At 41.4% G+C, this 18,157-nt stretch overlaps 1 protein-coding gene across 2 annotated transcripts in view; it reads right to left on the bottom strand.

Annotated features, from left to right (window-relative positions):
* DCAF5 (DDB1 and CUL4 associated factor 5) overlaps positions 1-18,157 on the bottom strand; it is a 125,491-nt gene that overhangs the window by 30,255 nt on the left and 77,079 nt on the right. For both annotated transcript variants that reach the window (XM_006158759.3, XM_014591699.2), the window contains exon 7: positions 2,748-2,814. In XM_006158759.3, coding sequence (XP_006158821.1) covers positions 2,748-2,814 — 67 coding nt within the window. The remainder of the gene's footprint in view (positions 1-2,747; positions 2,815-18,157) is intronic.

Here is an 18,157-nt window from a genome sequence, read left to right as displayed (position 1 = left end):
CACTGGAATCTGTATAAAGACTGACTGGCAGTCTCTGAAGAGCCGAGTAGAGAATGAAAAGGTGCCCTTGCGTTTGGCTCACACTCAGGACTGCTTTCCCTCCTCTCGTTCTCAGTATTTGGCACACGCTGTGAAGCAAACAGCAGGCATTCACTAAATGCTGACTGGCTGTTATTCAGTGTCAAGTTCTGACTGTATCATCAAGGTATGTGACAGTGAGACGGCTTCTCCTTATCAGCTTGCTTTGGTATCTTCTACAGAACAGGTGTGCATAGGGAGAGAACGTGCAGTTGTCCGTGGTCCATAACTGTTTAAGTCAAAGTCCAGTAGTCTGGATGAGGAGTTTCCTGGTAGGGTTTTCTTCATCTAAGTATTCAAAGCTAAAACCCAATGGATGTATCTAGCCCTCAGATGTCTGGCTTGCTGAGCCTTACTGATTATTTTTAATAAATATGAATTGCCAAGATTTAAAAATACAAATTTTAGCGACCAGCAGTTGGCGTAATGGCTATGTTGCTGGACTCCCATGTAGTCAGTTGACTGCGGTTCGAGTCCCAGACCTGGTGACTTAAACTCACACCAGGTGCATGTGCGTGCATGCCCAAGATTCCTAGAGGAGAATGGAGGAGAAGGGATTGTGGTGTGACCATCCCCCCTGGGGGGGTGATTTCTCGCTTTCTGTCTCTCTGTCTCTCTGGCAAGCGCACACACTGTATAGCAAAAACCTCTCCACCCCCCAAAAACTACGACAAAAAAACCACTAGATTTTATATATAAAATAAGTGCCAAGTATTCCTGAAGCAAGGCTGAAGATTAGGGCTGAAAATAAGATGAGCTGAAAAACTGTTCAAAGAGCAGTTACACTATCACATGTGGCAAGGAAACTGTCCTTTTCCTACATAAGCAGAGGCCTGGGGGTTCCAACTGGATTGAACTTAAAAAGGTTTATATCAGGGACATGAAGCACAGTGGTGGGGTGAAAGCTTTTAATTAAGTGTGCAGCACTTATCCACTGCACAACGGGCCAGTTCCCCATTCTCTCTTCATACAGAAATGGAAAAGACTCCAGAGAACAGTCTGGGAAGGAGGGGGGAATTACCCACTTCCTATCTTAAAAGTCACCTTGACTTAATGAAAAGCTTTTAAGATCAGGTAAAAGACACAATTTAACCTGAAGATTATTTCTCAGTTAATCATTTGAGGAGTTAGTGGGATAGGAGACTTAATCCAGAACTGCCTCCAGTGCTAGAGCATCACTCTCAGATCCGGCAGACTACTGCTGTCCTATCTGTGTGTGTGTGTGTGTGTGTGTGTGTGTGTGTGTGTGGTCTTAAAAAAACAGCTTTGAAAATTCTTATTTATTATATTAATGTGACCAGAGAGGAACAGAGCAAGAGAGAGAGAGAGTGAGAGAGAAAGCAAGTCGTCAGATCCGGGGCTCAAACTGTGGTCAGCCATGTGGGAGTCCAGCGTCCTTTACCACCATGCCACCTGCCAGTCCCCCATCTGTGTTTCAGAGGTCAGCTGCTTCACTTATGCTTTCCAAATTCCAGAAGGGGAAAAGTACTTTTGTAGCTTCTTTAGGTAACCAGACCACAGCAACTGGATAGTTACACCAAAAGTAGGCCCTAGTAGGTTTTGAAAGGCAGATATTTGGTAACAGTTTTGTTAATTCAGCAATAGGCAAAACCACAAATGTTCATATAAATTCTGAGCATTAGACATGTTTCGTGTAATACGCTTGGCACAGTCCTCTATTATTTTCCTAATGACTGCTTTCCAGCTTATGCCATTTATCACGTGGAGTAGATGGCTGTGTTGAGCTACCCTGGGTATAAGAAAAGAGACATTTTTCTACTGGCAGGTAACACTATTATCAAGAATGGAGAAGATTGATCCAGGCTGGTTGAAAGCTCAGATGGCTTAAATTCAAATTTACTGAAAGCTGCAAGCTTTACTAACACTTCTAGAGAAAATGCAGAAATATTTCTTCTTAGTTTCTTCGATATTTGGGGTCACCAAAACCTACCTGTCTGTCAACAGAGAAAGCCTCTCTTTAGGTAATATGACAGGCAGGCCAAAGTAAAGGAAGAGGCCCGTATGACTGTTATAAGAATAACAAACAGAAACGAGAAGATGGATGATAAAGGAAAAGCATGGGGAATAAGGTAAAAACATTCTAGGTGTGAGATAGAGGAAAGAAATAAAGGACATAAAGAAGATCTAAGAGATCTTTTTCTTGGGAGGAAAAGCAACATTTATGATAGATAAAGTTATGTATAAGGGATATAGTTAAATCTGACTTCTAATTTTATTTTTTCTTAGAGAGAGATTTTGGCTATAGGGCATGTGTGCTGGCCAGAGAGAGAGAGAGAGAGAAAATGAGACAGAAGGTGAGAAATCACCCTGTAGGGGGGATGGCCACACCACAAGCCCTTCTCATCCATTCTCCTCTCAGGATTTTGGGCATGCACGCATATGTGCTTCACATGATTTTCAAGCTGCCAGGTCTGGGACTTGAACCATGGTCAGTCATGTGGGAGTCCAGCAATGTAACACAATATACTGGTCCCTGGCTTCTAATTTTCATTTAAAAATTTCCTTTGGTCACTTTTCTGATGAATTGCTTATTATGGTAAAAGAGAAACATCTCCTTCTATTGTTACAGAGCTGTCCTCATAGGGCACAGCATGCCAAAGGTCAACAGAGCCAACAATAGCAGCAGGTTCATACAAGGAGAAACTCACCTGCTTCTGGATCTGCAGGAATTCTCCACATGTAAAGGTTGAAGTCATCTGAGCCTGAAAGGATATACTGTTGGGGCAAAAAAACACATACAAAAAAATCACATAATATATAATAATAAATACAATGCATAAAATATAATAAACATGTATCGATATCAATTTATAATCTATTTGTATATAGAATCTAAAAAAAAAAAGAAAAGAAAAAGAAACAGATAGGAGCCAGTAGGTAGCACTGGATTTCCACATGGCCAATTTGATTTTGAGATCCCATATGTGCATGTGTGCCCAAAATCCCCGGAAGAGAATGGAAAAGGGACTGCACGTTTCCCCTCTCTGTCTCTCTGTTACTCTCTGGCAAGTGTACAAGCCCTATGATAAAAACCTAAAAAAAAAAAACAAAGATAAACAGATAAATTAACATATTTATAAGGTAATGCAAAGAAAACACCCTCTTAAAAATTCCTGCAAATCACAGGGCCAGCAAGTGGCATGGTGGTTAAAGGTGTTGCATTCCTACATGGCCGACTGTGGTTCAAGTCCTGGACCTGGTGGCTTACTTTCTTGCTTTCCCTTTCTCTCTCTCTGGTCAAATTAAAAAACAAAACAAAACAAAATGACAATAATGAATGGAAATAAATAAATCATTCTTTTAAAAAAATAATTATTTAACTTTATTTATTTTAATTTGACAGCGGGGGACAGAGAGAGAGAGAGAGAGAAAGTGAGAAAATAAGTCACCAGGTCCAGGACTTGAACAGCAGTTGGCCACGTGGAAGCCCTGCACCCCATTACCTGCTGGTCCCCAATAAATCTTTAAAAAAAAAAAAAGAAAAGAAAAAAAATTCCTGCAAATCAAAAGTCATTTACTATTTAAAACTCAGCAACAGCAAAAAATTCAAAATGAGCAAGTGATTTGAACAGATTTCTCCAAAGCGGATATACAAATGGCCTATAAACCTAAGAAAGGGTGCTCAACATCACTAATAATTGGTCAAATTCAATCAAAACCACAATGAAATTCCCATTCGCACCTTTTATTATAAAGCAAAAACAAAAAAGCCCACAGGTAACAAGTACTGGCGAGTATGTGGAGGAAGTGGAGCCTTGCATACACTGCTAGCAGGAACACATAAGGTGCACCTACTATGGAAAGCAATAAGGCAACTAACTCATGGAAAAGCTAAACACAGAACTACTGCAAGATCCAGCAATTTCCATCCTAGGTATATATAATCCAAGAATTAAAGCACTGACATTAACAGATAGCTGTAAGCCCACGTCCACAGCGGCATTTTCACAATAATCAAAAGATGGAAGCAAACTGGTGCGACCAGCAGTAAGTGTAATGGCTGTGTCGCTGGACTTCCATGTAGTCGACCGCGGTTGAGTCCCAGACCCAGTGGCTTAAAACTCACGCCGGGCACGTGTGCATGTGTGCTCAAAATCCCAAAAGGAGAATGGAGGAGAAGGGATTGCGGTGTGGCCATCCCCCCTGGGGGGTGATTTCTCGCTTTCTGTCTCTCTGTCTGTCTGGCGAGCACATGCACCCTATAGCAAAAACCTCTCCAAAAAAAAAAAAAGATGGAAGCAAACCAAGTTTACATTGATGAATGTATAAACATATAATATACATATAATATTATTCCCTCTATCAAGGAAAGAAATTATTTTTTAAAGAATTATTTAATTTCACTTATTTATTCATTTATTTTAATTTGACCAGAGAGACAGACAGAGAGAAAAAGAGAGAGAGAGAGGAAGTGAGAAAGCAAGCCACCAGGTCCGGGTCTCGAACCATGGCTGGTCATGTGGGAGTGTCTAGCACCTTAATCACCACACTACCTGCTGGTTCCCTAAAAGGGAAGAAATTCTATATGCCACTCAAAAGACAAATATTGTATGATTCCACTTATATAAGGTACTTAGAGGAGTGAAATTTATAGAAGCAGTAGAATTGTGATTGCCAGGGGTTGGAGGGAGGGAATTAATGGGGAGCCAGTTTTTAGTCGGTATAAAGTTTGAGTTTGAAATGATGAGAAAGTTCTGGAGACAGATGGTGATGGCTGCAAAATAATGTGAGTATACTTAATGCCACTGAACTGTGTATTTTTAAATGGTTAAAATGGTAAATACCATGTATATTTACCACAAATATTTTTAGTGTTTTTTACTTTTTTTTTTTTTTGCTAGAGGGTGCATGAGAGAGACAGCGCGCACGCAAGAGAGAAAGTAAGAAAGCACTCCCCAGGGAGGATGGACATGACATAATCCCTTTTCTGACATTCTCTTCTCAGGATTTTGGGCACACATGCACACATACCCGGCCTGTTTTACAAGGCGCCAGGTCCAGGACTTGAACTGTGCAGTCAGCCATGTGGGACCCGGCTGGCTTAACCTCCATACCACCAGGCTGGCCCACCACACATTATTTTTTAAATTTAATACAGAAAATAAAATCTAGGCGTTTCCCAGTGATCTTTTATGCAAGGTCACGCATCCTGAACATCCCCGCTGCCAGCTGACATCTTTGAGCAGGAAGCCACTGCCAATCCAGCTGTGAGTTCATGCCAGGGGCATAAGCAATCCCCGTTTATGTGGCAGCTTCAAACTGCTTGATCTAAAAAAGACAGGACACTATGCCAGAACGATCCTCATTTAGATTCATAAAAGCTTATTTAACATTGTCTAACAGCAACAAGTGAGCAATTCTGAAAGCTTATTATTTCCAAAAATTAACAGAAGTATTTTATTTTAAGTTAAGGTCAGAATTACTTCCTGCCTTTTAGTCCCATCTGCTTATTTCCCTAGAAAGAACTTCATATTTGAAAACAGTACTGAGGCAATCTATGGTCTGGTGGTTAAGGAGGCTAGGTTTCATATGGCCAACCACATAGTTCAAGTCCTGGACCTGGTGGCTTGAGAAACCCAGTGGGCGCATGTGCATGCATGACCGAAAATCCAGAAAGGAGGGAGATAATGGAGGAGAAGGGATTGTGGTATGACCAGTCCCTGTGGGGGAGCTATTTTCCTCCTTCCTTCTCTTTTACTCTCTTTGTCTCTCTCCAGCAAGAGCACATGCCATCTGGCAAACTAAAACAAAACAAAACAAAACAAAACAAAACACTGAACAATTCCAAAACAGTTTAAGTGTAAAACACACACACACACACACACACACGCACAAATATTTACATAAACATTTTACTAAATACTTTGTATTTAGTTAAAAAAAAATAAGTATCATTTATATTATCATTTAAAAAATCAATTTACTAGCCTTCAAAAAGGCTAGTAAACAGAAACATAAGAAAAGAGGCAAAGGCAGGTAGGTTCACAGATGATGAAAATTCAGGGCCAGCAGGTGGCGTGGAGGTTAAGGGCGCTGGATTCCCACATGGCTGATCGCAGTTCGAGTCCTGGACCCAGCGGCTTGCTTTCTTGCTATCCCTTTCTCTCTCTCTGCAGTCAAATTGAAAAATAACAATAACAAATAGAATTAAATAAATAAATAATTTTTTAAAAAAGATGATGAAAATGTTATCCACGGAAGTTGAGTTCAAGGCACAGTAGAAAATGCAGTAGACTACATTTGCTTATCTGCAAAATGAGAGAACTGGGCTGGTTGCTCTCTGAGGCTCATTTTATTTATAGGATTTGTATGATTGCTCTGTGAAAGAATGGTGGAAGCCAAATCACACCTGATAATCCCTAAATTGCCACCCCAAGAGACATGACATATTACATTCAAATTAAAGTTTCCTTAATGGGCCAGTCCTGTAGCCTAGTGGTTAAGGGAACTGGATCCCACATGACTGACTGCAGCTGGCCCTAGCAGCTTGAAAAACACACCAGGCACACGTGCATGCCCAAGATCTCCAAGATGGAGAAATGGATGAGAAAGGATTATAGCACAATCACACTCCACTGGGGGGGGGGTGCTTTCTTCTTCCCTCTCTCCTTGTCTAATAACAACAACAAACAAATTCCTTAACAAAATAATGTAATTTTACAAATGGTCAATAAGCACACGAAAAGATGTTCAATATCACAAATCATTAAAGAAATGCAAACAAAAACAATGAGATATAATTTCAGACTCAATAGGATACCCCCATTCTTCAAAAAAAAAAAAAAAAAGAAAAAAAAGAAAAAAATTCCTCAAAAAATTAAAAATAGAATTACTATTAAGGAAAACAATATAGTCACTCATAAAAAAAAAAAATAGGGACCAGCAGATGGCATAATGGTTACATCACTGGACTCCCACATAGTTGACTGCAGTTTGAGTCTTGGACCCAGTGTCTTAAAACTCATACCGGGCACATATGCATGTGTGCCCAAAATTCCGAGGAGAAGGGACCATCTTCCAAGGGGGTGATTTCTCGCTTTCTCTCTGTCTCTTCGGCGAATGCACACGCCCTTTGGCAAAAACCTTAAAAAAAAAATTAAAAAGACTTTCCTTATGAACCAACAATCCCATTTCTGGGCATATATCTAAAAGAATAAAAAGTAGGAGGTTTTTGGTGTGTGTGTGTTGTAACATTTATTTACTTATCTAATTATCTGCTGTGATTTTCAAGTCACTGGGTCTAGGACTCAAACCACAGTCAGCATGTGGGAATCCAGTGCCTTAAGCACCATGCCACCTGCTGGCCCCCAAAGTAGGGTTTTAAAGATACAGTTGGATGCCTATGTTCATAGTGGCATTATTCATAGCAACCAAAATGTAGAAATAACACAAATGTCCATTGACAGAAGAATAAACAAACAGTGGTAATCACATACAATAGATTATTTAGTCTTTCAAAGGAAGGAAATGCTACAACATAGGTGAACTTTGAGGGTATTATGCTAAGTAAAATAAGTCAGTCACAAGAAAATATATACTGCCTAGAGGCAGAAAGAAGAATGAGGGCTCCCAGGGTCTAGGAAGAGGGAAGATGGGGCGTTAATGTCTGAGGACAGAGTTTGAGTTTGGGATGATGAAAAAGTTCTGGAAATGGATGGTGGTTATGGTTCCGCACCAATGAGAACTTAATACTACAAAACTATTCACTTAGTAGAAAACATTCCTTTTAAAAAAAAAGGGAGAAGAAAGATGGGTCCTCATTGCCCTGATTTTAGGGCCATTCAGTAACTCCTTGCAGTTTATGACTTTATCTGGTTGAAGGTATGAAGTTAGAATTCAGGAGCCGAGGGACCAGCAGTTAGCATAATAGCTATAAATTCACGCCAGGCGCGTGTGCATGCGTGCCCAGGATCTGAGAGGAGAATGGAGGAGAAGGGATTGCAGCTTGGCCACCCCCCCAGGGGTGATTTCTCGCTTCCTGTCTCTCTGTCTTTCTGGCGAGCACATGTGCCCTATAGCAAAAAACTCTCCAAAAAAAAAAAAAAAAAGAATTCAGGAGCCCAAGAGTTTTTGTCTTACAGCCTGTTTTGCAAAACAACCTACTGGTTAGGGGAAAGATTTATTCACACACACTAACAAAGAATTCATATGTCAGGCACTTTGGTGTTTCCAAAGTATGTACAAGGGAATTTCACAAGTTTGTGGAAAACATGGAATGAAAGGATGAGTTTCTTTTGGTGCAAAAACAATTTGAAAGCCATAGTTTTTTCGTAATATACATTGTTTGACTTTTGGAAGACCCTTTGTAAGGTAACACATGGGTTCCCAAGGAGCTTACAAGTAGACAAAATGTCTAGGTATTGTATATCATTCCATGAAGTAGAAATTGCTAGGTTGGGACCAGCACATGGTATAATGGTTACATTGCTGGACTCTCACAGGGCCGACTGTGGTTCAAGTCCCAGAACTGGTGGTTTGAAACTCATGCAGGGCACATGTGCATCCGTGCCCAGGGATTGTGGCATGGCCATCTCCACTGGTGGGGGGGATGAGTTCTCACTTTCTATCTTTGTCTCTCTGGCAAGTGCACATGCTCTATAGCAAAAATCTCTTTAAAAAATATTGCTAGGTACCATTAGAAAAGTAAAGACAAGATAGATTTGAGCAATGAACCAGCCTGAGGGAAAGATGTAATTTAAAAGATGAAGGAAGGGGGCCAGCAGGTGGTGTGGTGGTTAAGCTGCCTTAACCACCTGGTCTAGCTACATGGTTTGAGTCCTGTGGCCGGCAGCTTAAAAACATGCCAGGCACATGTGTGTGTGTCCCCAAATCCTGAGAAGAAAATGGAGGAAAAGGGATTGTGGTATGGTCATCCTCCTGGGGAGGTGCTTTCTCACTTTCCCTCTCTCCATTTCTCTCTGTCTCCCTCAAGTGAGTACACACATCCTATAGCAAATTAAAAAACAAAACAAGGGAACGTGCTGGAGGAGAATGGAGGAGAAGGGATTGTGGCGTGGCCATCCCCCCTGGGGGTGATTTCTCGCTTTCTGTCTCTCTGTCTCTCTCTGTCTGTCTGGTGAGCGCACGCTCCCTATAACAAAAACCTCTCCAAAAAAAAGAAAAAACCAAAACCAAAACCAAAACCAAACAAAAAAACAGAGGGAACAAAGACAAAGCAAGAGTACTCATGTGTTCTACGGTTTGAACGGAAGCAGGAAGCATGGTGCAGCGTACTCTTTGATGCCCTGCTGGTATCCCCCAGGTCTAACTGCTGTGTGGACTTTGCCTGACAGGTAACTGCTACATCCCATCCCTTTGCCTGAGGGCTGTCTCCAAAGCCTTTGTCTGCTGGCTGCTCTAGGGAATGAACATTCTGTAGGTGTCACCCTCAACCAATGACTGAAGGGAGCTTGTGTACAATAGCCCAGCTTCCTGGTCCCCAGGGAGAATAACTGTGATGTGGACATTCTATGCTCCTTCCCTCTCAGGTTTCAACTCCATTTGCCCACAGTTGTAGTTGGCTCACTAAATCACCCTTCCTTTCCCTGTCTCACTTCTCTATTCCTCCGCTACTGTTTACTGTATTTCCAAATATACTATTGGCTCCTGAATCTTGAACTATAATTAGGAAAAGGGGACGAAGGAGACAGAACACAAAAATGATTGCTCACTAATTTTGTATACACACACACACACACACACACACATTTCATAACTTACTACTCAATATTTTCATCGTTTGGTGGTTGACGTTTAAAAGAAGCTATCAACTTTATACAGAATTTCTGCTATCCCGCCCCCTTCACACCTCTACAAACTAAACAAACAAACAAAAACACATCAAAAAAGAGTGAGCCAAAACCAGGCTAATCAGATTTTGTAATACTTCATTGTGAAAGATCAGTGTTTTCCTATTTGTGCAGCTATTCACCAGGGCAAAACTATGAAAAGGTAAAAGAATTCCTAGGCAGAATGCTGACTCAGAAGACTGCCTTAGAAGGAAGAAAACTCCCACAGAGTTCAGACCCTCTGGATTTAAGATGACAAGTCCTAAAATATGTACAAAATGTGTAGAATGGACAGGCTTCCGCTTGGGGATAATGGCAACTCCTGACCTCTCTTCCTCTCCAAATTGCTCTTCCACCCACCACAAGGGAACAGCTGGGATGGTTTCCAAGGACAGGGTCTTGACCCACAGACGTCTGGCCAGACCATTTAAGTATTTACATATACTGGAATCACAATCTGCACTAAGGAATTCGTTTACGGCACTGCATGGCTGTCTGCTGGAGCTCTTCCAGCATTAACAGTTGGCTGCCTGGGATACCACTGACTGTGGGAGACTGAACTAGAAAGGACCCATTCCTTTTTTTAGTAAAGAAAGATCCATCTGGACCAGTAAGTGGAGAAGTGGGTAAGGCGCTGGAGTCCCACATGATTGACTTTGGTTCAAGTCCCATTCCTGGCAGCTTGAAACATGCCAGGAGTGTGTGTGTCCAAGGTCCCAAGAGAATGAAGGAGGGGTTGTGGCATGGCCATCCTCCTGGGGAGTGATTTTTCGCTTTCTGTCTGTCTCTGTCTCTCTTGTGAGTGCAAGTGCCCTATAGCAAACATTCCTCTTAAAAAATAAATTAATAAAAGGAAGATTTATCAAATGTCTACTATGTGCTGGGTACTGTTTCAGGGAAGAGGATAGAGAATTAATCGAAAGAGACCCTGTCCCTACCTTCATGAAGCCTACTTATATTTTATTAGGTGGAAGTGGAAAAAAGACGTATACGTATATAACGCAGATATAGAGATGGGAGTGAAAAGAAAGGTTAAACAAACCCCCAAAAAAACAAAAAGATAGAATACACACACACATACACACACATACATATACATACACACACACACATATATATATAAATAAATAATGTGTCTGCTGGTGGTGGTACAGAGAAAAATTAAACAACAGGCTACGGTATATAGTGAATGCTGTGGTGGGGGTTGTTAGTTTCCGTCCTATATAGGGTAGTCATAGAAGGCCTTGCTGATAAAAAGGCATTTCGAGGACAGGAAATGAGAGAGCAAGTTATGTGGATATCTGGGAGAAGTGTATATCAGGAAAGGGGACAGAGTTCTGGGCTATTTTAAAATACAAGAAGTATTCAAAATGTTTATAGAGGACCAGCAGATGGCGTAATGGATATGTTGCTGGATTCCCATGTAGTCGACCACAGCTCGAGTCCTGGGCCTGGTGGCTTAAACTCACAATAGGTGCATGTGCATGCACGCCCAAGATCCCAAGAGGAGAATGGAGGAGAAGGGACTTCGGTGTGGCCATCTCCCCGGGGGATGATTTCTCGCTTTCTGTCTCTCTATCTCTGTCTTTCTGGTGAACACACACACCTTTTAGCAAAGAAAAAAAGTAAAAGTATCCTTGGACTGGCAGGTGGCATGGTAGTTAAGCTGCTGGACTCTTACATGGCAGACCATGGTTCAAGTCCTGAACCTAGAAGCTTGATTTCCTACTTTCCCTCTCTCTCTCTCTCTGGTCAAATTAAACAAATAATAATGATGATAATAAAAATGAAATAAAATACCTTTTTTTAAAAAAGTATCCTCATACATGGTAGCCATTAAGAGTTCTTTTGTCCTTTTTTACTTTAAGATATGTGGAAATAAGATGATTTCAAGTGTGTTGAGTGCAGAAATCATCAGAAAGATTCATCTCTTCTAAAGCTGCGTTGGGAGGGTCATCAGCTCCTAGACTTGGGCTGGTTGGCACCCCTGACTGAGGCCTTGCTAATAGTTTGAGATCACCCACAGGGCACTGCAAGTCTGGGTGGGCCATCTCACAAACACTGGCTATGGGATGCAAGGAAAAATGAGGAAGAAAACAAAGATACAAATAGGGCTGATGCCAATCACTATCGAAAAGGGACCAAAGTGTATAATTATATTTAAATTCATGAAAAACAATAATGATTTGAATTAGCAAGAAAACTGAACTTAAGTGCTAAAACGAGAGGTATCGGTTTCTATCTCTCTCTTCCCTTTTATCTTGATGCCTATTTTCAAACAGAAGCTGCACATTCTCACTCAGGGAATCTGGTGTTTGGGTCTGAAGCTGACCTGGAATAGAGGGCTGCTGGCCTGGATAACAGAAAGATTCAGCAGCAAATGGCCCCTATAAATAGGCAGGCTATAGAAACATAATAGAAAAAAAAGGCTGCCCCAAATACCTATGTTTAACATTTCTACTCTCTTTTGTGATGTGGGACTTTACCACTGTGAGAAGACCTAAAGATTACTGTAACAATTAAGTAAGGTGATAATTAAGTTTGTGGCTAAGTAGGGACACAAACATGAAGAATTCATTATCTTGGGACCAGCAGTTAGCATAATGGCTATGTCGCTGGACTCCCATGTGGTCGACCGCAGTTCACGTCCCGGACCCGGTGGCTTAAAACTCACACCGGGCGCGTGTGCGTGCGTGCCCAAGATCCTGAGAGGAGAATGGAGGAGAAGGGATTGCAGCGTGACCATCCTCCCAGGGGGTGATTTCTCGCTTTCTATCTGTCTCTCTCTGTCTGTCTGGCGAGCGCACGTGCTCTATAGCAAAAGCCTCTCAAAAAAAAAAAAAAAGATTTCATTATCTTCTCTACATTCTTTTTTTTAACCTCATTTTAAATAGTAAGAGAGAAACCACAAATTAGAAACTCATTTCATACAAGTCTTTTACCTTCTCTCCTAACAAAGAAAGGGCAGGGCTCCAAAGAAAGAGAAAGAATGCTTTAGACACTCTATTATCTGGGCGATAGTGTCTCCATTTCTCAAAATGAGTTGAGAGGGAGGTAAGACACCCCCGGACTACTTTAATAATAAAATAAAATAAAAAACAACCTTCATTTTAACTTGCCTTTGTGGGTAAAATGGGTAACAGCAATGCAAAAACTGAGCATGAATTGATGTATGGATCCCAAATTATCCATAGTTTTTCCCAGCTGGCCACAAAGGTTAAAGGTTGGCCACACTCTGACCCACCTCTGTGTTTATTCATTCTGTGATCCAAGAGGGCAACCTGTTTACCAATCTGAATGCAGTGTAGACATTTTAAATAGAATTAACCTGAAGTCAGTGTACAATGAGCTTTTCATTCATTGTTAATATGGAGATAGTAACTTCCTCAAGCATAGAGAGAGATCGACAACTGGTCTTCTCAACAGACTTCAAGAGGGAGCCACCACCATGACCATGACCACCATCAGCACTGAAGAAAAGATGACTGAACTAGCACTCAGTCATTTTCTCATGCGCCCAAACGTGCTCTGTCAATTCATTAATCTTCATAGAAAACAGCCATTCAAGTAATACTCCCTTATTCTCTGGCACTGTTGTAATGCCCAGTATCTCCTTCAAGAACTCTTTCTTTATTTTGTAAATTATACATATTGTCTAGAAAGATCTTTTTCTATTTGCAAAGGTGTTTTTCTAGCTGAATACCCAGAGAAGCCCAAGCCATTAAATACACAGGTCACCTTTGTAGAACTCCCCCAAATTAAATTATAAGAAATTTTTAGTGGCTTGGAGGTTAAAAGAAGAGTCTAAGACTAGCAGGTGGCATTGTGGTTAAGGCACTGGATCCCAAATGGCTAACCCAGTGGTTCAAGTTCTAGACCCAGAGGTCTGAAAAACATGACAGGTGCATGTGCATGCATACATGTCCAAAATCCTAAGAGAGAGAATGGAGAAGAGACTGAAGCATGGCCATCCCACCTTGGGGGTGATTTCTCACTGTCTCCCTTTTTCCAGTGAACACACACACCCTCTGGCAAAAAATATTAAAAAAAAAAAAAAAAGAAGAAGAAGGGTCTAACCATGACCTTCCCTAGCAACACTGCTTACTAAATGGAAGCTTCCTGGAGGAAAAAAATTATTAGCACCCGCACACAAAGCAGTTATTTGTTCCTCCCTAACATCTTCATTTAAATCTTATGATTTCTTTACTGTGTAAAGAAAGGACTAATATGGAATGTAGATAGTTCACTATCACTTATATTCTAAGGCCTAACTAAGTTTAGAAATACGGTTATTAACAAGAAAGTTCCTCTCCAAAAATCCAAGTTAAAAAATGTTCTACAAGGTAAGAGGGACAAACCATCCATTTGCTATACTCTGAGAATAACCTGAATTATGTCTGAATAGGCCCTTTGCTAACAGAAACATCTCTCGCTGCTGTCTATGTAGGGATAGACGGATGATACATACACAACGTGCACGTGCATGTGTGCATTGTGTGTGCAGTGTGCATGCTCACATAGCATCTGATATTCCCCAACATGTGCTGGTAGGAAACATATCAATCAGCTACTATTCACTGAGTGCTGATCAACTTACGCAGTTCTCTCCAAAGACTCCTTCCACAGTAATTGATTAATTATTCTGCGGTAAATGGCATGGCTGTCTAATTAACTGTATTGACTAGGACAGAAATACCAGATGGCTCTCTAGCCTGAATCAGTAATAGCAGAGAGACTACTGCTTAACATTTAAATCAAACACAGCTCTTATTTTCCCTTGACCTTTCATTGGAAAGGGGAAAAATGTGATTGAGCAATTTTGTGATATTCTCTCTGTAAGAAGACTATTTTTAGAAAAAATAGATTGCTAATTGGCATATAATATACTCTTGATCACATCATTTATACCTAGTGCCTGCCACAAATACTATCTAAAGCAATCAGAGCAAAATTTCTTGGATAGGAACAAAATCATCTATTTATTTTATTTATGGTATGAGAAAAAGAATTACACTGGCTCCCAACAGAAGCATACAAACATGCATATCCACAGGATTAACACTAGTTTTGTATGTGAAGTTACATTACTCTTGGGCCTTTGGATTATTTGTCCTTTTAGCTCCATTAAGCTTCTGGAATCCTTTGGTTTATTAATATAACCAACCTTTATGGGTTCAGAGTAGGAAAAATTCTATTAATAAAGAAATATTCCATAAAGGTAGCCAGTAATAGTCAAATAATCAGTAGGGAAGGAAAAAAAAAATTCTCTAAATCATCGACAGCTGCTCGTAACAAAGTAGTCTGCATTACTTAAAGATGAATCTTTATTTGGCAAAACCCTTTATGGAAACCTAGGCAAGATGAGCAGCCATCAATTAAATGGCCTTCTGGACTCGGTCTCCTAACTGAGAGGACTGGCAAGTGGGGAGTCTCCACATCACTTCAGTCTGTATGTGTTTATATTCTTCATTCAAGCAAAGGTTTCTAAGCATTCGGAGGAAAGAACATTATTATCCTTTTTTTCTAAAAGGAAAGACCCCCGAAGACACCTGAAAAACAGGCAAAGCTGCTGAAGGTAAAATCTCAGGGGAGGATGGTGCAAACAGCAGGAAACAGAAGTTCTCCTTCATTAACATCTACCAGGGACTTCCTGCCTTGGATGGGAATGGCAGGTGGCATGGTGGTTGAGGCACTGGACTCCCACATGGCCCATCATGGTTCGAGTCCCAGACCTGGCAGCTTGCTTTCCCATTTTCCCTCTCTCTCTGTGTGTCTCTCTCTGGTCAAATTAAAACAAAATAAATAAGTAAAATTAAATAATTATTTTTTTAAAAAAAGGAAAGGAAAAAAGCTATGCCTTCGAGAACTATCATGTCATGTCACCAGATCACATCAATCCCACTTATTCCTAAGAAGAAATCCAGCTTGCTTAGTGCTCCTTTTCAGTAGAAAAATTATAAACCAGACCATACCCAACAGACCTTCACTCACTCTAAAACCTTTTTTTCTTAAGTTTTTCTTTATGCATGAGAGAGCACCTGTGCACATATGCTAGAATGAGACAGAGATAACAAGAGCGAGAGAAAGAGAGAAAGATAAGACCTTCCACAGGGTCTGCTTATGATAGTCCTCCAGTCCACCGAATTCTGGGTTCTTGTGTATGTGCAAAGTGTGTTTCAGGCTGACCAGGCCAGGAATTCAATGGGACCAGCAGGTGGCAGAGTGCTTAGGCACATGGCCAACTGCAGTTTGAGTCCTAAACCCAATGGTTTGAAACTAATGCCAGGTGTATTTGCATGTGTGTCCAAAATCCCAAGAGGAGAAAGGAGAAGGGATGGTTGCATGGCCATCCCCCTGGGGGGTGATTTCTCACTCTCTGTCTCTCTCTGTCTCTCTGGTGAGTGCATACATCCTGTAGCAAAAATATTTCTCTCAAAAACGGGGAAAGGGAACCAGCAGTCAGCGTAAAGGCTATGTCGCTGGACTCCCACGTAGTCGACCGCGGTTCGCATCCCGGACCCGGTGGCTTAAAACTCACGCTGGGCGCGTGTGCATGCGTGCCCAAGATCCCGAGAGGAGAATGGAGGAGAAGGGATTGCAGCGTGACCATCCCCACTGGGGGGTGATTTTTCGCTTTCTGTCTCTATGTCTCTCTCTGTCTGTCTGGCGAGCGCAAGCGCCCTATAGTGAAAAACCTCTCAAAAAAAAAAAAAAAAAAAGGGAAAAAAAGAATTCAAACCATGGTCACCATGTGCACTCCAGCTTCTATTGAGTACCACTACACCATGGAGCCAGCCCACTCCAAAACCTTTTAAGCTTTCTGCATTCTAAAATTGCATCAGTAATGGACTGAAAGATGAGCCACTCCAAAAGTAGACTTAATCCAGTAGGTGGCATGGCGGTTAAGACTGGATCTCACATGGCCAACTCAGTGGTTCAACTCCTGGACTCAGCAGCCTGAAAAACATGCTGGGTGCCCAAAATTCCAAGAAGAAAATAGAGGAGAAAGGATTGCAGCATGGCCATCCCTCCTGTGGGGTGATTTCTCACTTTTGCTACCTCTGTCTCTCTGCAGACAATGTGTGAGCCCTATGCCAAAAAACAAAAACAACAACAAAGACTTAATACATGATTGTTAATACCCAGGCCTCTAGGTTTCATGAGTTCCAGGAGCCCTGGATTATTACATGTAAAACTATGTAGTTATCTGCATTTTTCTGAGATTTGAATATTTATATCTTTTAGACTCTCAAAGAGGTCCAGGATTCAAAAAGAGTTATTAATGGCTTTTTTTTTTTTTTTTTTTTTTTTTGCCATAGGGTGCATCATGTGCTCACTGGAGTGAGACAGAGAGAGAGAGAGAGGGAAAGTGAGAAATAAATCCCCTGGGAATATGGCCATCCCACAATCCCTTCTCCTCCATTTTCCCCTTCGGATTTTGGGTATACCTACACATGCACCTCCGAGTTTGGGGCTAGAACCACGATTGATCATGTGGGAGTCCAGTGCCTTACCACCACACTACCTGCAGGCCCCTCTGGTACCTTCTTATAAAACAAAAAGTCTAAAATATTTACTCCCTCAATAATACAAGGAATTCCTCTGCCACAACAGACTATGTTCAGCTCTTCCTCATCAGCCCATGTGGAAGAGCACACCACCCCTGACCTTTACAACATAAGTGGCAGCAGGCCTATAAGGAAGAGGGTATAAGGGAGAGGAAGAGTCATAAGGGAAACCGAGACTAGTCTCAGTTCTGCTACCAGTTAGATCTGCCATGTCAAACTACTTTGGGCCTCAATTTCACATGGGGATGAAATGCATCCAAGTACTTCCAAAGGTCAATGGAAAGAGTCAATAACAATAGTGGATAAGGAGACAGTTGGTGGCACAGAGGTTAGGGCAGCTAGATCTCACGTGGCTGACAGCATGGTTTGAGCCCCAAACCTGGCTGCCTGAAAATCATGCCAGGCATATGTGCATGTACGCACAAACTCCTGAGAGAAGAGGAGAAGACACTGCAGGGAGGCTATTCTCCTTGGGGGTTGATTTTTCACTTTCCCTCTTTATCTCTCTCTATCTCTTTGTCTCTCTTTGGTGAGTACATGTGCCCTATAACAAAAACTAAAAACGTAAAAAATAAAGATATGGGGCTTGGGGCCGGCAGGTGGCATGATGGTTAAGGATGCCAGACTCCCACATGGCCAACCGCAGTTCGAGTTCCAGACCTGGCAGCTTGCTTTCTCACTTTCTCTCTCTCTCGCTCTCTC

The sequence above is a fragment of the Tupaia chinensis genome, unplaced genomic scaffold (genome assembly GCF_000334495.1).
Source record: "Tupaia chinensis unplaced genomic scaffold, TupChi_1.0 Scaffold000609_1, whole genome shotgun sequence".
Classification (NCBI taxonomy): Eukaryota; Metazoa; Chordata; class Mammalia; order Scandentia; family Tupaiidae; genus Tupaia; species Tupaia belangeri.
Note: the sequence above shows the minus strand (reverse complement) of the source record. Positions and strands in the feature narration are given on the sequence as shown.